We start from the raw sequence: 24,606 nt of genomic DNA on the forward strand, positions 1-24,606 counted from the left end.
AAAAACCCCTTCACAACAGTTGGCCAAATCAAGAACACTCTCCAGGAGGTAGGTGTATATATGTCAAAGTCAACAATCAAGAGAAGACTTCACAAGAGTGGATACAGAGGGTTCATCACAAGATGTAAACCATTGGTGAGCCACAAAAACAGGAAGACCAGATTAGAGTTTGCCAAACAACATCTAAAAAAGCCATTACAGTTCTGGAACAACATCCTATGGACAGATGAGACAAAGATCAACTTGTACCAGAGTGATGGGAAGAGAAGAGTATAGAGAAGGAAAGGAACTGCTCATGATCCAAAACATACCACCTCATCAGTGAAGCATGGTGGTGGTAGTGTCATGGCGTGGGCATGTATGGCTGCCAATGGAACTGGTTCCCTTTGTATTTATTGATGACGTGACTGCTGACAAAAGCAGCAGAATGAATTCTGACGTGTTTTGGGCAATATTATATGCTCATATTCATTCAAATGCTTCAGAACTCATTGGACGGCGCTTCACAGTGCAGATGGACAATGACCCGAAGCATACTGCAAAAGCAACCAAAGAGTTTTTTAAGGCTAAAAAGTGGAATGTTATGCAATGGCCAAGTCAATCCCCTGACCTGAATCCGATTGAGCATGCATTTCACTTGATGAAGACAAAACTGAAGGGAAAATGCCCCAAGAACAAGCAGGAACTGAAGACATTTGCAGTAGAGGCCTGGCAGAGCATCACCAGGGATGAAATCCAGCATCTGGTGATGTCCATGCGTTCCAGACTTCAGGCTGTAATTGCCTGCAAAGGATTTGCAACAAAGTATTAAAAAGTGAAAGTTACATTTAGGATTGTTTAGTTTGTCCCATTACTTTTAGCCCCTTAAAAAGTGGGAGGCACATATAGAAACCGTTGTAATTCCTACACCGTTCACCTGATTTGGATGTAATTACCCTCAAATTAAATCTGAAAGTCTGCAGTTAAAGCACATCTTGTTTGTTTCATTTCAAAGCCATTGTGGTGGTCAATAGAGGCCAAAATATGAAAATTCTGTCAATGTCCCAATATTTATGCACCTGACTGTACATTACAACATTACAGGGAAAAAAATCCCATCTTGTGAAAATATACAGTACTGTGCAAAAGATGCTGCAAAGTAAGAATGCTTTCAAAAATAGAAGTGTTTATCAATTAACAGAATGCAAAGTTAATGATCAGAAGAGAAATCTAAATCAAAATCAATATTTGGTGTGACCACCCTTTGCCTTCAGAAAAGCATCTATTCTTCTAGGTACACTTTCACACAGTTTTTGAAGGAACTCGGCAGGGAGGTTGGTTCCAAACATCTTGGAGAACTAACCACAGGTCTTCCGTCGATGTAGGCTTGCTCAAATCCTTTTGTCTCTTCATGTAATCCCAGACAGACTCAATGATGTTGAGATTAAGGCTCTGTGGGGGCCATATCACTTCCAGGACTCCTTGTTCTTCTTTATGTTGTGATAGTCCTTAATGACATTGGCTGTATGTTTGGGGTCTTTGTCCTGCTGCAGAATTAATTTGGAGCCAGACGCCTCCCTGATGGTATTGCATAATGGATAAGTACCTGCCTGTATTTCTAAGCATTGAGGACACCATTAATCCTGACCAAATCCCAAACTCCATTCACTGAAATGCAGCCCCAAACTTGCAAGTAACCTCCACCACTGTTGCCTGCAGAGAGCTTGAACAGCACATCTTGAAACCCCAGTCTGCTTTGAAACCTTTGCCTGGGAGAGACCTTGCTGATGCAGTATAACTACCTTGTGTCTTGTTGCTGTGCTCAATCTTGCCATGGTATATGACCTGCAACATGAACTGGTCTTTCACAACCTCACCTTTGTAGCAGAGTTTGTCTGTTCCTCACCCAGTTTTAAGCCTCCAACACAGCTGTTTCTGTTTCAGTTAATGATTGTGTTTGAACCTACATATGAAAATGATGCTTGTCACCACCTGTTTGGTATGATTGGTTAATCATACACCTGACTATAATCCTACAAAATCACGGAATTTGTGCAATTGTACCTTGAAGAATTGGTGCTGTTTTGATAGCAAAGGGTGGTAAAACCAAATATTGATTTGATTTAGATTTTTCTTTTGCACGGTATTGAAATATATATATATATATATATATATATATATATATATATATATATATAAATGCAACGATCAAACCATGAACCAAAACCCCATTATTTCTGTATTATTGGGAGTGATTTAATAATGGTGAGTGCAGAGTTTTCTGTTTTTATTTATTTAAGCAATGTGGTCACAAGCCACTTGCACCCCAGGCCTGGTAATGGCAAGTGCAGGTTTGCACCCCAAATCTGGGAGTGGCAAGTGCAGTGGATTTCTGACTTTGTGTATGTGTAACATGAGTTCAGAGTTTCTGATAAGAGACCGGTTTTGGATACTGATTCTTTATAATATATTATATATATATATATATATATATATATATATATATATAGAAACATAGAATTTGACGGCAGACAAGAACCACTTGGCCCATCTAGTCTGAACGATTTAAAAAATATATATATATTCCAAAACTTGCAAAAAGGCGGCACTCAGAGACTTCAATATACAGTGAAGAAAGACCTCTCTGGGGTAATCCGGAGAGGGTCCTTCTTCACGGTATATTGAAGTTTCTGAGTGCCGCCTTTTTGCAAGTTTTGGACTGTTTGTGGGGAGCAATACCCCGTTGGAGGTCACCAGAGCAATTTGAATGTAAAGGACCGGTGAGTGCCGGGTTCCATTTGCAAAATATATATACAAATATATATATATATATATTTACACACACACACAAATGTATTTATATAGCGCCACAAGTGTTCCGCAGCGCCACAAAGTGCACAAATAAATAGGTTGACCAGAGACATACAGTCCAATACAATACAGGTCAAGGATAATATACATTGCTACATTAGCGACCATAACACCCAGATAAGCAACAGAGCATAAGTAACCAAGTGTTAGGAGCCCTAGTGGGGAGTAAGAAGTAGAAGAAAGGAGAAGCACAAGAGGGTAGAGGGCCCTGCTCGTAAGAGAATAAAAAAAATAGATAGATATATCTATCTCCATCCAATAATCCTGCACTCACGTCCCAATAAATCCCACAGAGGGGTGCGGCCTCCCAGGACTAACGTCGTAGTCCCAATATATCCAAAAAGAGTCCTTATGCAGCAAGAACAGAGGGCACTCACCAAAAGCCAGTTGCTTCTTTTAATTCCAACATATCACATGGGTGAATAGATACTATTTGATCTTGATCGACGTTTCGATCCCGTAGGACCTTTGTCAGGACAATCACCATATATACAAAAAGATAGATGTTCCACCAACACACGTGCATCACCCATAGCATCATAATACATATTGAGCACAGCTGGTCACATAGCAACGCGCTGTGATGTAGCGTGTTGCTTGTGTCACATGACAGGAAGCGGTTTTTACTTCTGGGATGCGCTCCATGTGGGACTAGACGCGCGGCGGTATAGGTATGATATAAATGGGGACCTGTGATATGATATATATATATCTAATCTTATTTTTTTTAAATAAAAATGTGTACAGAAAAAACAATATGGGTGAGACTTTAGGGGGTATATTTACTAATGTGCAGGTATTTAGCAGTGAAGATGTTGCCCATAGCACCTAATCAGATTCTACCTTTCATTTATCTAGCACCATCTAGAAGATATTAGTTAGAACCTGATTGGTTACTATGGGCAACAACTCTTCTAAAAATTAGCACTTTAGTAAATATATACCTAGGTAAGGGTGAAAATTCAAAAATTCAAGAGGTAGATTTATACTGTAGAAAGAAGTCAAATAATTCACATGATACAATAGGGACATGGATATATACTGTACAGGTTAAGTCTCCCATATCCGTATATTCTAAAAACCGAAATGTTCCAAAAACTGCAATATTTCACGGCAGCTGTGACGTCATGACGTGACGTCATTATGTCACTACTGTCAATGGCCAATGGCTAGCGGCATGGGCGTGGCCACACATGCTGGGCTCCCCCGCAGCTCACACCGGGCTTCCGCGAGACCCTTCTGACACACCCCACCCCAATCAGCACTCGCCGGGCCTCACGTGACACCCGCAGGCTTCCCACAGCACCTGCCGGCTTTATGTCAATGCTGTATGTAAATGCTGTTTTGTATGAGTTGGACATTAGGGGAGAGGGAGAGGCTTATGTAGTTGATGCCAGGATAATATTTTTACGTTTTGTTTATTATGTGCTGTGTATTAAGACTAGGATACTTGCACCATGGCCCTAAACTGGTGTGCTATTATAATAGGATTCTCAAAGAGAAGTGCTACCGTTTACGCCAGGAAACAGCGTCCCTTCACCTGATATTGTGACAACATCAATCAAGATGTTCAACGGCATACACACTTCATAGGCTCTACTGCCCTTTTTGATACAATTTCAGCACACGTTAGCAAGGGGTAAACCAGCTCCCTACCACTTTAAAGTAATTATGATTAGTTCAAAAACATTGCATGTCAATTAATACGGATACTGTATCACATACTGACATTGAGAAACTAGATTTAAACTCAACTGACATAAACCTATCAATTGCGTTCATCTTTTGAATGCAGAAAAGGCAGGATGATCCCCTGTTATGCATCTATGATAAAACACCACATTTAATAAGATTAAACAGCAAGGAATTACATAAAGAAGATACAGTTCTGTGTTAAAGACAACAGAGAAAACTCCAAAATACAGGAATATGATAAGACAATAAAATGCTGAATTAACATGCTAGTAGCTATGTCTGTATGACACAATAGGCTTCCCCTAATAGGATACTTTGCCAGTCAATACACTATCCCAAAAATAAGTTTATACATTTCTATAACTGCACAAAGTAGCGGAACTATATCTGCTTTGGTGCTGAAGCACTGGACATTAACTCTATAAGCACAAGCAGTGCCAAATGTTACACGTTAAAATTAGGGATGTGCAGGCTCGGATAGGTTCGAGTTTGCACGTGGAGTTCGGATTTTTCCCTCCAAAAAAACGGAACTCAGAACGAGGCAAAACGTCATCTTACATGGACGAACATCATCATTCCTGGACAGGAATGATGATGTTCGTCCATGTAAGATGACGTTTTGCCTCGTTCTGAGTTCCGTTTTTTTGGAGGGAAAAATCCGAACTCCACGTGCAAACTCGAACCTATCCGAGCCTGCACATCCCTAGTTAAAATGCATTAAAACATTACTTTTAAAACAATATTTCCCTAGTTCCAGCCATCAGCGCCAGGACTTCGCTGTGGCACCGGAACAGTGTCTGGTAGTTGCAGCAACAAAGAGTTAACTGTAACAGGTATCAAAATGTACGAATATAAACATACTTTGCATGACATTACGGGGGTCATTCAGACCCGCTCGCGAGCGCAGGACGCTCGCAAGCGGGTCGATGTTCCCCCAATGCGCATGACGGAGGGAGCTCCGTCGTGCGCATGCGCGAGATCCGAATAACGACGGCCAAGCCGTCGTTATGGGTCTCGCACTAAAGGGGGCGTGCTGTCGATGGTGACTGACAGCACGCCCCCTTTAGTGGGCGTGCTGGGGGCGTGATTGCCAGACGGAGGCGTTCCCATGGGAACGCCTACCGTCTGAGTCCGGCCCCACTGACATCACTAGATGTCAGTGGGAGTGATTTTGGCTCTGATAGAGCCAAAATCACTCCAGGGCTTGCGGCAACGAGACCCTACCACAAGGGTCTCGTCGCAAGCCCGATGGTCACCCACAGCTATGCGAGCGACCAGGAGGCCGCTCCATTTTAAGGTAGGAGGGCACTGATTCAGAGCGAGCGCTCTGGTCAGAGCGTTCGGCTCTGAATCAGGCCCTACATTCGCAATTGTAAAGCTCAACAGAATATGCCAAACTATATAAATATGAATTCAGTCCTCAATAGGCGCATAGAACCGACATATCACCTTGATGGCCCTGCAGCATGAAGTTTGACTGTGGCCTGGCTTGGGTTCCTGGCCACAAATGCACCGGGTGGACGAAGATCAGATGGAAAAGTTAAAACAGTTTAGGAGGCCTGGTGAAAAAGCTAAAGTCTCAATTTTAAGGGGTTAAAACACAAATTGGGCCTGCTGCCTAGGGTGCCCTTCTCAATGATGGTGGGCTTTGATGCTGCCGTTTTTCTTGTTAAATCCCAGTTCAATGTATTTTACTTGGCTTATGCAGAGAGCTAGGCTAGTTTGTAATTGCTCCAGTCGTTAGTCAGGCTACACCCACATTTTTGTTACTGATCTAGAACTTAAATGTGACAGGAAAGTTGAGAATATACCCAATAACATACTGTAACTACTGGCCACATGACATTTTTAATTATAAGTTATGAGCCTTTCCTTCTGCTAAAGACCTCAGAAAATTAAATACATCCAATAACACAGTCTTGATAAATGCCTGAAACAAATACACAGAGGAAACACAAAACTCATAATGCTCCTATGACAACAATTATATTACACTGTGCAACAGTGAAAATGTTTCCAGACGCGAAAATAGTTCCTTCCAACTGATTTCAGCATGCGTAGAGTGAATATGACATTTAAAACTCATAGTTTATATCTTGGAACAGAGATATAGACCATTTTTGATGATGTAGGGGTATTTTGTTAAATATTAGGGAATTTTATCATCTAGGTTGGCAAACCTAAATACAGGACTGCCGAGTCATTGTGGGCCATGGGAAAAATGTGCACACAGTCCTCTGGTTGATCAAAGCAAAACTCTTCTGCCCCCTTTAGACATCAAACTAGAACTTATGAAGAACTTTGTAAAGGGGATGAACAAAGATGGAGAAGCTCTTAAGTGCCTGAGCAAAAAGTTTCCACTTCTGTGTGATGCTAAAGTTAAGGGATCTTTGTTGGTCTGCAAATTTGTCAACTTCTTGAGTCCTCCAGGTTAATGAGAAAGCAGAGAAAGCCTTTAAAAGGTGTATGGCTTCTTGGGTAACAGAAGAGCTGGAAACTATGTTGAGATTATGAATAACCTTCTAGAAAAGTATCAATTAGGCCACATGTCGCTCCAAATCCACTTTTTGGATTCTCACCTGAATTTCTTCCCTGACCATCGCAGTGCAGTGAGTGACCACCAAGACATGTCAGCAATCGAAGGAAGACATCATGGTGGGTGGAACACGTCTATGATTGCGGATTACTGTTTGACAGTGACAAGAAATGCCCCAGAAGAGGAGTACAAGTGACAAGCAAAGAGACAGATCTCTCATGAATAGGCCACAATTTGAGATAGTGCTTTCGATTGCTGTTTGTTGATTCATTATTACGTGTGGCAGGAGGGGTATGTGGCAGAAGATTAGCCATACAGTAGAGGCAGCCCTAGGCAAACAGAAGTAGTGGATGTTGTGATGGGAAAAATACTATGAAGAGTTTGATAGGGGCCAAGTACACAGACATACATCAACCCCTAATTCTCCTGCTCTTCAGGCCAGGTGGGTTTGCCAGGGGATGTGAGCAAGTGAGACCAGTTACTGGGTATAAAGCAAAGACACTGACCACTGCCCAATAGTAGGGTATAAAATCCGATACATCTCTATCACATGTGAATGATGTGAGAAGAGAGAGGAAAACCATAAGCCACAATACAACACTGACCAAATTAGAAAGCATAAATAAAGTATCAGTTTTACCAAACTAATCACGCTTAATTATCTAAAGAATCATTGATTTTTGTGGCTAAATAGATTAACCAGCTCAGTCTGAGCAATAGGCCAAATAGATTTGAGGCGGAATCCAACATTTATCAATGCAACAATTTGCTAAACTATATTGTTAGGTTTATTAGGTGGGGATGGCTCATGGTGAGCAAAGCTATTTTGGGATAACTAACGCCATGTAATGGAGCGTACACACGGTCAGATTTGTCAGATTTACGACTAAACGATTTGAACGATTTTACCAAAGTTTTGAACGATTTGAACGATTTTTGACTGCATTAAAATGAATGGAATCGTCCAAGTCTGACTGCAAACCCATCAGATGTCAGATATCGTTATCTGACAAACGGGAACGCGCATCGTTGATCGTCCATCGTTCAGGCATGTCAGATATGAACGATTTTCCTTCAGATATGAACGACTGAACGATTTTTAAATCGTTATCGTTCATATCTGAAGGAAAAATCTGATCGTGTGTATGCACCATAAGTATATATTCCCTCCATTATACGTAAGTTATTTTGCCAAAGAAGCTATAAATGCAAAATAGACTCAAAACGGTCCAATTTGCAAATATAATCCCTTCTCTATTTAAACTGTTTTCTATATCCATGCTCTGATAACGGTATATCTAGAACTTGCCTGTCCTAAGCCAGTCTTCAGCTTATGGTTGGCCCTCGGCACTACGCCATCTTGTCAAAGTCATCTGGTTTCAGAAGATGAAACACTAACTTCGACCTTGTGTCGAAACATTGGAATACTAAAGAGGGCAGGGTGTTTCAGGTCATGGTAGATGCACTCTAATACCCCTTTAACACCAGAGCAAAAACCTGGGTTTTTGCTGGGTCTACCCGGGTTGCAGCTCAGTGTAAAAGGGTCCCTGAAAAATAACCTGGGTCAAGTGACCCGACAATCCAACCCAGTTAGCTACCAGGGTCGGACCCAGGATGGACCTGGGTAATGGTGCAGTGTAAACGGCGCAACCCGGATTATCCGACCTGTGTCATGCCTAAAATGAGCTGATTGGTGGTTGAGGAGCAGTCACCTCACACTTTTTATGACCTCACAAGTTTAGCAGGGCAGACCCAGGATCAGTGTGAACGGGGCTGACCTGAGAATAACCCAGATCGATGGTGCTGTGTAAATGGTGTCTGACTTGGGTTGGAACCATGTCTGAAAACCCAGGTCGGTCCCGGGTTTTTGGTGGCAAAAAGGTATAAAAGCGTGTGGCTATAGAACACAGTTTAAGTAGGTTGGGGGATAGATTTCCAAAACATACCCCTTAATACAATTCAATTTAGAATTATCAGTATAATCGCACAATCCTCTTTAGCTATAAATACCATTCATAGGAGGAACAGTCAAATCAGTGCCAATTTCTACAATCTGCGCAGAGTTATGGCCGTTATGGTACAAAAACATTGTTTGTTCTTTATAGATACCTCTATGGGGTGTAAGTTAAAACAAGCGATATTTCCTTGCCGAGAAATCCCGTGATTGGCTAACTGATTTGCCCCCAATATGTTAGGAATAGAAATTGTGGCTTAGTAACTCATGGGCACCTGCTTAAAAAAATATTAAAGTTGATAACGCAAAATATTTTCATAGCTGTTAAGTAGCCTTTTATCAGGGGTGTCCCAGATTTAAGGATTTGTCCCTGGAATTGGAACCAACTGCAGAGCACAATGTCACTTACCTCCGGGCTTTATAATGTAATCTTTATTGTAGACAGGAAAATACAAGTAAAATTACAGTGGCAATACAAATAAATTCATCTTGTTCAGTAAACAAGGTCAGCAAGGTAGCTATAATGGCCTAGGATCCCCAATGTCAATGCCACATGCAAGGTGCCAAGTAGCACCACTCTAGAAGACTACAGACCCAGTCCATGCAAAGAGGAACAATTTTGAAGATCGTCCCCACCTGCTGATTGTGCACTGTGGAGTCGGTGACAGTAACACCCATACCCCACTTTGAGGGTCACAGTTTTGCTACTATTGCATAATTTGAACTAAACTTTCCCCAAAGTTACCTGACATATATGACAACATTCATGTAAAACTTATCAAAATCGGAGATGGTCCGATGGAGACCCCTGGTCCACAAATTACCTCTTTTCCTTTCGTATCTCCATTCTCAATCCATTCAACAGTGATGCTTTCGCTGTCTTCATTTAGAGAGGTTACCATTGCTTGGTGTATCCGACCTAAGAGGAGAGAGACGATGTGAATTAGATACAAAACGATGTTGCTGAAAAAAAAAATAATAATAATTGGCAAAAAAATGATTTTAACTTTGTAAATAGGATTAGAAAAATTAAATAGAGAAAACATGTGCTACAAAATAATGAAGATCAGCAACCACAGATACACAGGGAAGGCAGCCTTTTATGGGGTGAATTACAATCTTGAGACTGGAGTCTATAAATTTCCTAGGGCAGTGGTTTTCAAGTTCAAGCTTCACATACCCGAAACAGGTATGTTTTCCGGATTTGTTTCTGTGAAAAAGGTGGCAGAATTACTGGGCAAGTAAAGTAAATTAACTAATTGGAGTGAAAAAATCCCTGCTCTTGCAGCATCACTGAGTCACAGTTTTAATTAACATGCTACAGCCATGGCCAAAAGTTTTGAGAATGACACAAGTATTGGTTTCACAAAGTTTGCGGCTTCCGGTTTTTTAGACCTTTTTGTCAGATGTTACTATGGTATCCTGAGACCATTCATGTGCGGGGTTGCTTCCCAGCCAAGGGAGTGGGCTCACTTACAATTTTGCCTAAGAACACAGCCATGAATAAAGAATGGTACCAAAACATCCTCCAAGAGCAACTTCTCCCAACCATCCAAGAACAGTTTGGTGATGAACAATGCCTTTTCCAGCATGATGGATCACCTTGCCATAAGGCAAAAGTGATAACTAAGTGGCTTGAGGAACAAAACATCAAAATTTTTAGCCCATTGCCAGGAAATTCCCCAGACCTTAACCCCATTGAGAACTTGTGGCCAATTCTCAAGAAGCGGGTGGACAAAAAAAAATAAAAAAAAAACACAAATTCTGACAAACTCCAAGCATTGATTAGGCAAGAATGGGCAACCATCAGTCAGTATGTAGCCCAGAAGTTGATTGACAGCTTGCCAGGGTGAACTGCAGAGGTCTTGAAAAAGAAGGGTCAACACTGCAAATATTGACTCTTTGCATAAGCTTAATGTAATTGTCAATAAAAGCCTTTGACATCTGTAATTCTTGTAATTTTACTTCAGTATACCATAGTAACATCTGACAAAAAGGTCTAAAAACACTGACGCAGCAAACTTTGTGAAAACCAATACTTGTGTCATTCTCAAAACTTTTGGCCATGGCTGTACATGCTTCAACAACGTCCCTAATTTCTGGTAATTGCTTGGGTGCTTTCTTACGTAAATTGCTTAAGTCACTCGTCTCTTCTCTCCACACAATTACTTCCTTGTTCATATTTTGCCCATCCCATGAGTGGTACAGGGAACTTTATTTCGCTAATCAGGTGTTATGTTTTGATTTCCTCGTATTTGAAGACACCCAATCATACCCACCATATAATCAGCGTGCTTCATAGCTAGAGTTGACCTGATTCAGTAATTACCAGATAACTTAGTCACTACTTAGTCATGAAAACAATGGTGAATCTGTTACATTCCTCTCTTTAGATCATTAAATAGGAAAGGAAGTGCATTCACACTCACAGGTCAAGAAAGAGGGAAGTATGTGTGCTCGCAACATGACTTGTGGTGAAAAAACGTGTTATAAAATAAATCACAATTGTGTACATTGTAGTAATTAGTGAGAAGAGAAAACTTGAAAACAATGAACAGACGGCCTGATTCACTACGAAACGCAACTGAGAATGCAATAGCGATTACGAGCGCAGTTCAACTGCGGTAGTATGCTAATCCATTGCGATGGCTATGCCGCCACAGCACTACATAAGGACGCTCACTTTACCTTACACATATCCGTAACGTTTCACAAGACTGCGTAAACATCGGTTACAATCAAGTATCATCGCAGCCTCACGTACACTTGCACAAGCCCTGACCATACTCAGAACTTGCTAACTTCAGCGCACGCTATCAGGCCTCAGGCTGCGGATAATTTATGCACACCACTGCAACAGCGTTCAAACGCACAGGCACACCTGCATTCAGCCGACTGACCCCCGTCACAACCCACAAATGGCACTTCCTGTCAATCACTCTGCGATGGGTCTGCGTAGTCGCTGCGATCGCAGTCCCGATCGCAGTGGCCGGTTCATTCATGCGCAACTATAGGCCGATTGTGTGCGTATTAGCAACTGTGTTTCTTGCTGAATCAGGCCCAGAGTTATGGTACACACACACACACACACACACACCTAGATGTGAAAGCTGAAACGCTCACTGCAGATCATTATTCTCATAATGCAGGAATTACAGCACCATCATTTTCTCATCAATGGAACCAAGATGCTAATTACCAAGCCTTAATTGCCGACCTAAAAATAGGATCTAGCTGCTATCAACTTCAGTATTCAGAAACATGCACTGGGAGCAGGTTACACAAAAGTCTGGAGAGCCCATCTTTACCCTTACTGTAAGTCTGACCTCCATCCATAACATGAACAAATCGTGAACACAGGGGTTTGTTTGTTTTTTTACTTGGAAAAAAAGAAAATGCATCTCGACGTTTGTTGCATTAAGAATCTCTGGAGCAAGCACACCAAGGGAATCAGGATCATTTAGTCTATAGTCAGTGGTGACACCACAATGCTGTATATACTGGTGCGGTTGTAATGCCACACAATGCATTTTATTATGGTCAGCCCATTTAAAGTTATAATGCCGACCTGGTTAACATGCTTTACATAGCATTATAACTATCAGCATACTGGCGCCGGGATTGTGGTGTCGATATAGTCAGTGTCATCATATGACCATCAGTCTCCTGACGGTATACCATTTGTACATTGGCGGAAGGCTGTCTATAGATATTTAATTTTTGCTTGGCACTAATCAACGTAGATGTCACAACTCACACTAATAAAAGTGCAGAGAAATATCGCTGGATATGAAAAACAACTTTTATAAATGTAAAGGGTTATTCCTCTTTCAACAAAGTGTCTTACATTAAACATATTGGGTTCTAACATGCATCTTTGCCACTACAATGTGTAACCTGTGAGCTGCAAAGTCTGACCCCCTGAGAATATGGTTTAGTTTGGTTGCTCTGGGTAACAGACACCACTATGCAATATTGTGATGTCATACACAGACAGATAGTGATCAGTGCATGTTTGGTGTGGATTAGGTTTCCGTTTCTGCACATGGTGCTGTGGGGTCAGAATGAGGAGAATCATATTACATTTTTAAAAGTGACTTAGGGCAACAAATATGAAGGTTATTCAGTAAAAAATCTATGCCCTGTATTTTCATACGGGTTGGGTATTTATACGCTGGCGTATGAGATGCCGGCGGTTGAAAATATGAGATATGGTAAGAACTTACCCTTGTTATCTCTATTTCTACGAAGTCCATAGGGTTCCACAGGATACCTTGGGGGTATAGGTGTGACGTCAGTCGCAGGGCACCAAAGAGTTAAGCTTTCAGCCTCCCAGGATGCACTAGGTCCCCCTCCTATACCCCGCCCCCGGGCCAAGGCACCTCAGTTAGTTACCAAGCCATAGGCCGGAGGAGGAGAAGGAAGAGAGAGAACAAAGATCTGGACACATACAAGAATCACATTCTCACCAGAGGGAGACGGAAAACCGGTGACCAGAGCAAAGCCCATCTGCAGCACAGGTGCGACAGGGCGGGAGTCCTGTGGAGCCCTATGGACTTCGTAGAAATAGAGATAACAAGGGTAAGTTCTTACCATATCTCATATTTTCTACTTCAGGGTCCATAGGGTATCCACAGGATACCTTGGGGATGTCCCAAAGCAGTATCCTTTAAGGGTGGGGACGCTCCTGTGCAGAAAGGAGAATCCGCCGCCCGAAGGAAGCATCCTGAGAGGCGAAGGTGTCAAACCTGTAATACCTCACGAAGGTATGGACAGAAGACCACGTAGCAGCCTTGCATATCTGAACTGCCGAGGCACCACGTCGAGCTGCCCACGAAGGACCCACAGACCTAGTGGAATGAGCCTTCAGAGAAGGAGGGACCGGTAGGCCTTCATGAAGATAAGCTTCAGAAATAGCCATACGGATCCAGGCTGCCAAAGTTTGCTTTGAAGCAGGCCAACCCTTTTTACAGAAGCCATAGAGGACAACAAAGCGTCCGACTTCCTAAACAAAGAAGTGCGGTCAACATAAGTCCTTAAGGCCCGCACAACATCCAAAGAGGCCTCACCCACGGAAAGACCCGGTGAGTTAAAGGCCGGAACAACTATTTCCTCGTTAACATGAAACTGGGAAACAACTTTGGGAAGAAACTCGGGCCGAGTGCGGAGCACTGCCCTGTTCCCATGAAAAACCAAGAAAGGGGGTCTACAAGAAAGAGCCCCTAACTCAGAAACACGTCTGGCTGAAGCAACGGCCAGAAGGAAAACAGTCTTAGCTGTTAGCCATTTAATATCCACTGAGCCCAGTGGTTCAAACGGCGGTCCTTGGAGAGCCCTCAGGACCACAGCCAAATCCCAAGGCGCCACAGGTGGAACAAAGGGCGGCTGAATACGGAGAACACCTTGCATAAAGGTGCGCACATCCGGGATTGTAGCAATCCTACGGTGAAACCAGACAGATAGGGCCGAAACCTGTACCTTCAAAGAAGCAAGGCGAAGCCCATGATCTAGTCCCGCTTGCAGGAAGGCGAGAATCCGAGACAGACGAAACTCCCGCGGTGCATAACCTCTCGGTCGACACCACTGGAAGAACGTATGCCACACGCGATGGTATATCCTCGCGGAAGACGGTTTCCGAGCTCGTAACATGGTACGCACCACAAAGCTGGAAAACCCCCAGGACCTCAGCATGGCCGTCTCAACAGCCACGCCGCCAAAGACAGCCGAGTCAGGTCCGGGTGAAGACAAGGACCCTGAGACAGAAGGTCCGGTCGTAGCGGCAACCGCAGAGGACTGTCCACGGACAGACCCTGAAGGTCTGAGAACCAGTGCCGTCTGGGCCACGCGGGAGCTATCAACAGGAGCGTCCCTCCTTCCTGTTTGAATTTCCGGATTACCCGTGGAAGAAGGGAGACCGGAGGGAACAGGTATGCGAACCTGAACGTCCACCGGACGGACAGAGCATCCACCAGAGACGCCCCTTCGTCTCTTGTGCGAGACCTGTACACCGGCAACTTGTTGTTGTGCCGGGACGCCATGAGGTCGATTTCTGGAAGACCCCACCTGTCCACCAGTAGTTGAAAAACGTCCGGGTGCAGGGACCATTCCCCTGGATGAACGTCCTGGCGACTTAGAAAGTCCGCCTCCCAATTTAGCACTCCCGGGATGAAGACCGCTGATATGGCCGGAAGATTGCGCTCCGCCCAAACCAGGATCCGAGAGACCTCTACGAGAGCCGCCCGACTGCGAGTTCCTCCTTGCCTGTTTATGTAGGCCACGGTGGTAGCATTGTCCGACTGGACCTGCACCGGGTGACCCTGGAGAAACCGCTGTGCCTGCAGGAGAGCATTGAAGACCGCACGGAGTTCCAAGATATTTATTGGAAGCTCCGCTTCTGTCGGTGTCCACCTGCCCTGGAACAAGTGTGGACCCGAAACTGCTCCCCAGCCCCGAAGACTGGCGTCCGTTGTCAACAGGACCCAATTTGGAACCCAGAACGGACGTCCCTTGTTGAGGTGGGTCGTCTTTAACCACCACGCAAGGGACAGGCGAACCTCCGGGGTGAGCACAATCGTCTGGAACTTCAGAGACTGAGGCAGCCCGTTCCACTTGGACAGGATCAGGTGCTGCAGAGGTCTGGAGTGAAACTGGGCGTATTCCACCATGTCGAACACCGACACCATGGAGCCCAGTAACCTCATCGCCGAGTGTAAGGACACCCGGCGGCTGTGCAGACAACTGCGCACCCTTGACTGTAAAGCAGAGATCTTGTCCTCCGTCACGAAGATCCTTTGCTGTCCCGAGTCCAATAAGGCTCCAAGATGCAGAATCCTCCGAGACGGGATTAGAGTGGACTTCTGCCAGTTGATTAGCCAGCCGTGCCGTTGCAGCAGTGCAATGGTCAGGTCCAAGTGGTGTAACAGGAGCTCTGGAGATCCTGCCACCAATAACAGGTCGTCCAAGTACGGCAACATGCGGACTCCTTGCAGCCGCAGAGAAGCCGCCATGACCGCCATAGCGTCCTGTATGTCCAATGACACCATGTAGTCCCCAGGTTCCAGCGCCAGAATGATGGACCGTAGGGTCTCCATCCGAAACTTCGGGACCCGCAAAGACTTGTTGAGTGCTTTGAGGTTGAGAATCGGACGATATGACCCATTGGGTTTCTGTACCAAAAATAGATTTGAATAGAAACCCTGGCCCCTCTGGGAGAATGGAACAGGCACTATAACTCCAGCCTGGAGCATAGTGTGCAATACCTTCCGCAGCTCCGTAGCCTTGTTCCGGTCTGATGGTAGACCCGTGGTGAAGAATCGAGCCGGGGGTCTGTGCCGGAAGGAGAGGGCGTACCCGTGAGAGACCACCTCCAGAACCCAAGTGTCTGTCGTAGTGAACGACCAACACCGGGAGAACTGCAGCAGGCGGCCTCCCACCCTGGGATCCCCCAAGGGGAGACCCGGACCGTCAGGCCGCAGGCTTGTCATCTGGCTTGGGGGCCGGACGTCTGGTACTCCATGCCTGTTTCCGGGGCTTGACCGATTTCTTAGGGCCAGCCTGTCGAGGAAACGACTGTGGTTTGGGCCTGCCCTGGGCCCTAGATGACCGAAAGGACGATGGTCCAGAACCAGAAGGAGCAGCGGCCGACGGGAGACAAGCAGATTTGGCTGCCGCCAGCGTGGCCACAATCTTATCCAGATCCGGACCGAAGAGAACTTCTCCGGTAAACGGCAACGCTTCCAGACCTTTCTTGGATCTGCGTCCGCCTTCCAGGATCGCAGCCACAAGGTGCGACGAGCAGCTACCGCTGCTGAAGAAATTCTAGACACCAGAGTACTAATGTCTAGAGCCGCCTCGTTGATGTAGGTGGCCGAATCACGGAGATTGCCAATCAACTCCGCCTGTTCGGCCGGACAGTCGGATTCAAAAGAAGCCTCTAATGAATCCGCCCAGCGCTCCATCGCTCTGGCAACCCAGCAAATGGCCATAGCCGGCCGTGCTGCCCCCCCTGCAAGGGAATAAGCGGACTTCAGGCAGATTTCTACCTTGCGGTCCGTAGCATCCTTAAGGGAGGACATGGATGGCATCGGCAATGTGGCACTACGGACAAGACGGGTCACGTGAGAATCCACCTGTGGAGGGGATTCACACTTAGCAAAATAATTATCCGCGAACGGATAAGCCACCGCCAGGCGTCTCTGCGGCTGGTATCTTTTGCCAGGTTGTTTCCACGCCTCCTCTAAATGGTCCACCAACTGACCCGAAAGAGGAAAGACTGTGGCATCGCCCTTCACATCTTTGAAAAAGGCATACTTAGATTTAGCCGCTGGGGGAACTTCGTCCTCAATCACCAAGGCTGTGCGGACCGCCCGAATAAGTCCAGGAATATATACTTTGGACTTAGCATCAGCGTCCTTAGTATGGAAAGGTTCCTGATCGTAAGGATCCAGAATCTCCCCATCATCAGACGTCCCTTCGTCATCCTCATAAGGAGCGGACAGAGACGCCACCGGCCTTTTATGAGGCCGCATCACAGACTCCCCTTGCAACACATCCGACAAGTGCTGTACAGAACTCGTCAGGGAGTTAACCCACGCTGGCTCCTGAGAACCCGGGAGCGGGGAAATAGGGAGACTGTGGGGTACCACCAATTGTCGTGGGAACCCCTGCATGGGTGACGACACCACAGACTGCTGGGACAAACCCATCGGAGTAAACGCGGGCTGCGGAGCTAACTGGCCCACTAAAGCTGTTAACGCCTGAGCGAAACAAGCCCAGGGCGGCTCCTGTACCGGTGCTGTAACCGTAATAGGCCGCGCCATGGACAAACACTGCCGGCAAAGGCCCTCCGCGCTACCCTCCCCCTCCGCTAACGGTACTTTGCACGTGGTACACTGTAGCCGGAGGGGAAAATCACTTTCAGACATGATGGCACCATGTATGTGACCTCTCTCACCAATTAAGTATTAAATAGGCGAGAGACCACCCTGCAGCACCGCACCGCACGAGCTTTAGCAGAAAGAACAGGGACAGTAATAAAGCTGACAGTTTAGAGAAGAAAAGTTACAGGCAGCGCTAGCACAGTCACATACAATGCAGAGAAATAACAATTCCTGCACTAACAGCGCTGATCACTCAACTACACAGACACAGGGCCTGGCAGGACACAGCGCTGCATACACAGACCTGAGCCACAGCGGAGGAGAGGTATGCGGGGGGACCCAGACCACGATGCTTCCTTCCAGACTTCCAGCAGCGTTCACCATGCGTTGCAGAGAAGATGGCCGCCGAGGAGCAGAGAGAAGCTGGCCTGGGGGAGGAGCGCTGACACAGGACCAGTCAGCACAGTGCAGAGAGGGCTGTGTGCAGCGGGGGAGGCGCCGGCTGTGAGACAGGGAAGGCGCGCTCCCCTGGCATGCATTTAACCCCTGGGACGCCGCAGCGCTACCGCTCTGCTGCGGTCCGCTGTCCCAGGGGGTAGTGGAAGCGCAGGTTGGTCACCTGGCTCCACGCTGCAGCCAGTCCCCAGGGAGCCCCCTGCCTGGGGACTTAGGACCATGTGATCAGCGGGGACCCCCCGCGGGACCCCGCTGCTTACCTCTGTCCCCCTTGAATCCGGCCATGGTCCGGAGCATCTGGGGTCACCGCTAGCTGTGACCCCAGACGCCCACCAGCATCCCCGGATCAGTACCGGCGTTCTGGTACCGGCGGGGTGTAGGGAAGACAGCATGGACGTCAGGACTGACTGTCCATGCTGTTCATCCAGATGTGCAGCCACAGCTGCATGAAGAAAAAGCTTCAGGGGCTCTTCTAGCCCCCACTCCAACAGGTGCACCCGACTCCGGCCGGGCACCAAACTAAACTGAGGTGACTTGGCCCGGGGGCGGGGTATAGGAGGGGGACCTAGTGCATCCTGGGAGGCTGAAAGCTTAACTCTTTGGTGCCCTGCGACTGACGTCACACCTATACCCCCAAGGTATCCTGTGGATACCCTATGGACCCTGAAGTAGAAATACAGACGCCGGCATCTCGATCGTGCAGAATCCCGACGAAGTGAAGTACCCACCCTAACCCTCTCCCCCCCAACCCTAAACCTCCTTTGGTTGTGCCTAACCCTAACCTCCCCCTGGTGGTGCCTAACTTTAGCCCCCGCTTCTCACACCCTAAACCTAACCCTCCCCAGGAGGTGCCTAGTCCTAACCCCCCCCCCCTCAATGGTGCCTAACCCTAACCCACCTTCCCTGCAGCCTCGGCCTAACCCATCCCGGGGGATGCCTAATCAACCCGGGGAGGTTCCTAAACCTAACCCCCCCATCCCCAGGCTACGTTAATACTTACCCGAAGCCATACGTTCGGGATGCCGCGCGGTCAGGATGCCGGACGTCTGTATCCTTATATGTTCGACATTGCAGCGGCATTATGCCAGGCATCGGGACAACGGCGTCGGTATATCGACGTCCGGGATCTCGTCCATTGGCATCTTAAACGTATCCCTTTTCATACTGTAGGTACTTTCAAATTTCCTTAAAAATCCCAACTACAGGCCAATAAATCCAAAATAAAATGTATATATAAGAAATACTGATGATATACACAAATATATGTAAAAGCGTATCTCAGACATCTGGACTGTATGGTTGCACAGTGTGTAGCATGAATGCCTCAGTGATGGGGCCACTGACTCGGCACAAGCCCTACGTTTGTATGTCCCCCTCATAGTTGCATGGGTTTCTTTCCACACTCCAAAACCTATAAATAGGTTGGCTGCTGTCAAAATAACAATGGACGCCAGTGTGACTGTGTAGGGTAGGGCATTTAGATTTCAAGCTCCAATATGGCCTGAAGTGAATGAATAAACATTCACTGAACAGCGCTGTCTAATATGGTGGTGATGCATAAATAATATTCGTTTAAAGTTGGGACTACATTGATTTATCCACTCTTTTCCTGCCAGGGATTCGGTTTAAGTACACTGTAGACAGAACAGAATAGTGAGCTCTTGACTACATAATAAATGTAATGGTGTGTATATATGTATGCGCATAAAGTGTTTGTGTACCTTTATTTACAGCTCTTTAATTTAAGGCACTGATTTTATTATTTGCTAATATAGCATCTAAAATTGATTACAAACACCAAGCTCTCTCTCTTGGTAAGAATTGACATTTGTCAGATCAAAAGTGTGCATTCTCCCTCCAACACTGCACAACAAGGCTATATCTACACTTGAATTTGCAATGTGTTTTTAATGCATGTTAAAATAAAAGCAAAAACTCCTGCAAGCGTAATTACAAATGCATTTAATGTACTTTTTTTATTATTGAACGTGTCTGAGACATAATAGGACTCTAATCAAGATTTTGCCCATGCTGCTCCCCACCTTTGGAACTCTCTTCCCATCAGTCTCCACCTCTCTACAATCCTTCAAACGGACTCTCAAGACCCACTACTTCATCAATGCTTCCCAGCTCTCATCCTAACTTGCTGCTACATTCTCCGTCCTCCCTGCCTACCCCATCTGTGTCACTCCTGTATGTCTGCCCCTCCCCTTTAGAATGTAAGATCTTACAGGCAGGGCCCTCTACCCGCTTGTGCTTCTCTTTACTTTCATCTACTACGTTATCTAACACTTGGTTGCTTATGCTCTGTTGCGTAGTTGGGTGTTATGGTTGCTAATGTAGCAATGTATATTATCCATGTCCTATATTGCATTGTATAAGTCACTGGTCACTTATTTATGTAATTTATACGGCGCTGCGGAACACTTGGGGCGCCATATTAATAAATGATAATAATAAATGTGGATACTCTTTTAAACCAGAATGTGACAAATGATGGTAGTCAAAACACTGAAAGCCTGTGGCCTTTTCTTTGGTATGTAGGCCACAGATATGACGACCATGGGATATAGGGCAGGGGTTTCCTGAGTATCACAACAGGACATAAATCTACAGGCTACATTTTTATATATTTATTTTTAAAAGGGCTAGCAACACAAAACAGAGTACTGTGACACAGAGGAGGAGGCTGCCGCCCGGCCAGAGCACAGAGCCACAGCTATTATCCAATTCAGATACTAGACAATGGAAACAGCCTTTCATTATAGTAAAGGATAAAAAGGTCTCCCCTGCCCTATGGGATTAAGATTGTAAACTCAGTTTTATCACAGGTCTCTTCTGGGGTCCAAGCAGTAGGAAAGAAATATGCAGAGAATTTATATTTATATATATATATATATATATATATATATATATATATATATATATATATTAAATAAATGTATGCGATGCCATCCAGACACTGCCTTAAAGATGCGGGAGAAAGTCCACCTGTCAGTAATAGATCGGGGAGGTGATACAATTGTAACACAGCTGTAGTAAAAAGTCAGGTTAACATCTTAATATATTTTAATTTCATATATATAATAAAAACAACTTTACTTTGGGGTTAGTTGCTCTTTCATGGGCCTATTCACCAAGTCAGCTATAAATTGGAGCTCAGCGGTTTGGTTAATTTCGCCAAGTTAGCGCAAGTTCGGATTTATCTTATTGACTATTCAAAACATGCAAGAGCTGGATAGCCAATACGATGCCGCATTTCAGATCAGAATGTAACGGAGTAGAAACAAGACAAACCTCATCTCTACTATAAATGCGGAAACTGTTTCTTAGTAACAGAACTATTCAGCATTGCTGAAATGCACAGTCACTAGTATGGGAACCAACATTCAAACTTTGAGCTTGGTTGCAGTAACGTATGCCAGCTTCAGATTGCATTAGTTCCCAGAGACTCTCAGCTTCCTATGGGAAGGAAATCTGGATTGTGAAGAGGGATCTGTTCGGATCACTTCGTCTCTCTCATATGCGCATATGTGAATAAGCGGTGTAAACTTTTGCAGCTACTGATTAGCAACAAAAGTAGTGATATGGCTTACAGGAACAGCGGTCCCCACACCGAAGCAATACTGAATTGCTCAGGAAGTTTGGCATCAGTCACCGCAACTCGTGGCAAGTTGGATACCAAAGTAATGGGGAACAATGATGAATATGACCCTTAAAGACCATTCACGCTACTAATATTATGTTGCTGTATTATCACAGGAGAGTACACAGAGTACTTTAGCGCTCAGTCTGTCACTGGATGAATATAGGAAGATATCAGCAGGTAAACCCAACAGCTGTGCTATGTTCCTATATATTGGGACATACACAGAAAACCCAAAAGAATAAACAAGAGAAAGAAAGCACTCAGCCTTTTTTTTGTTTTACTGTTCCTTAAACAATGAGAAACCACAGATGTTTCATCACTTTACTGATTTGATAATTTATGTAGCAAAATATAAAATTTGACAGTTTCAAGTTTACATTAATGTAAATTAGCATTTAAACCTAACTCACATTGCGCTTAGTGGATTTCTGCCTGTTATAGAAGGATTAGCCTAATTTTCATTTTTTGACAGGCAGAGCCTGTGTCGCATATGATATGGTGCAGGAAACTGAAGATGCACTGGCATTTTCTTACATATGGATGAGAGAAGATAAGGAACAACATCTCGCTTTCATCGTGTCTACAATACTTTTTCCTAAGCATCGAGTGTCATTAATATTATTAAAACAGTATTTAACTCAAAAGCCCGTATTGAATTGCCGGCGAAAAGTCCCGGACTGGTGTACTTTCCGCCTACATCGCTGGTTTGGGCTCCGGAAAAGTATTGCGCGCGTCCCCGCTATTCGTCCTATTCAATTGCAAAGGAGAACGCGTCCTGGCGAAACTTGGGAGAGGCGGAAAATCCTGTAAAAAATGGGGAAATCAGCCTGCCAACCCCCAAAAGATGCACTGACATGGGGGATCACTATGGATACCCCCGAATAGCCCTCCTGAAGGTATTTGGGGTACATGAATGGTCTTAGTAGGTGCTACTTAGCGTCTCTGCACAAGTGGCGTAGAATAGCATTTAGCATTTTTTGGGGGGAAAAATTAGTCCAATCAAATTTGGGGTACATGGAAATGGGTGCAACCATGGTTTAAAATTGCTAAAGTGCGGTTTTAAAAACCGTAAAAAATGCACATAGAAAACACCTGCAATCAAAAAAACACCTTTCAAAACGAAAGTACTTTTTTTGGGGTGATCTAAAGCATTTTGTAAAGTTTGACAGTTTACCTTTGGGGGACTATCCCAAAGCTACAGGGGTGTTGCCGCAACTTTGCACCCCAAACCTGCACTTTTTTCCACCTCCCTTCAGAGGCGAATCTTAACCGCTGGTTACAAGGCGCAGACTTTTCGCCCCAGCGGAAACTATTTGCAAATTGAATACGGTGAAAAGTTCTCGCCTGGCAAAATGACGTCACCGGCGTGAACTTTTTGCCGAGAACGGCTTTTTGCCGGCAATTGAATATGGCCCAAAATCTGAAGTTTGCAGACAAACAATGAAGGTATAATACAATGTTCAGTTTTAACCTTAATTTAAATAACAGCTCTGTTAAAAAATGATTACAAGTATCACCTCCCTAATCCTTCACAGACAGCTTGAGCTCATTCCACATCTTCAGGACAGCGCTCTGAAGGGATCTCATACAGGTCCTAAAGCTGAGAGTGCAGTTGTGATATTACCATCAACACATTCAGTCGATCTAAGGCCGGGTACACATCAGGTAATATATTGGAAGATATACTGTTACGACGCAGATCAGAACAATATATCGTCCATATCGCTCAGTGTGTACCCTCGATCGCACGTCCACATGTGTCGTCATCCCATCTGATATACTGCACGACATATGGGACGACGCCACCGATGATGGCATGCAGGTGAATGCTAGATGAAAGGGCACATTGCGGGGTTGTACACCGGATCATGCAGTGTGTACAGCTGCCCAATATATCTTTCCATCGGGCCTGCTGGGATTCACATCTTTCTAATGTGTACCCAGCCTAACTTGTCAGTTAGAAAAAGGTCTCCCTCCTAACAAGACAACCTGCTGCAACAAGATATTCTATTCTAAACAAACAAAATATACCAAGCGCAATATCCTTTAAGGTACCAATCAATGATTGTCCACACACTCAAAAATGGCTGTAGATTAGTCCATATATATCGAAAGTCACTTTGTTCCTCCAAAAGAAAGACAAAATCTAAATTTGGAATAAACGTCTCTCCTCAAATTCTCCCAATGGGCTCGATTCAGTAGCCCGTGATGTAAATAGCGCCGGGAGATAGCTCCCGGAGCTATTCAATTGTGCGCGGTGTTTAGTCGGAGAATGCCCGTTCTCGCGACTAAACACCCTGGTAAGGCGCGAGAACGGGCATTCCCGGACCTAACTTCCCGGCACGATGCTGTTTTCCAGGCGCGATGGGCAGAAAACAGCCTTGCGCCGGGACTCTTGTCAGATTTCTGCTCGCATCCCCAGAGGTGTGCGAGAAGAAATTCTTATTCGGGGTTAGCTGCGCGGTGTATTGAATAGCTCCGGGAGCTGATTCCCGGAGCTATTCACTTCACGCAGAACAGAATCGAGCCCACTGTCTTATTTACAAAATGCACACACATAGTATATGTGTGCAAAATCCATTTAGGG

General features: G+C 45.1%; 1 protein-coding gene across 4 annotated transcripts in view; it reads right to left on the reverse strand.

The window, feature by feature from the left end:
- Positions 1 to 24,606, reverse strand: part of KIF2A (kinesin family member 2A) — an 86,476-nt gene that overhangs the window by 56,290 nt on the left and 5,580 nt on the right. For all 4 annotated transcript variants that reach the window (XM_088469378.1, XM_088469381.1, XM_088469380.1 and 1 more), the window contains exon 2: positions 9,860 to 9,954. In XM_088469378.1, coding sequence (XP_088325504.1) covers positions 9,860 to 9,954 — 95 coding nt within the window. The remainder of the gene's footprint in view (positions 1 to 9,859; positions 9,955 to 24,606) is intronic.

Source organism: Taudactylus pleione, unplaced genomic scaffold, assembly GCF_031769625.1.
Source record: "Taudactylus pleione unplaced genomic scaffold, aTauple2 ptg000092l, whole genome shotgun sequence".
In the NCBI taxonomy this organism is placed as follows: Eukaryota; Metazoa; Chordata; class Amphibia; order Anura; family Myobatrachidae; genus Taudactylus; species Taudactylus pleione.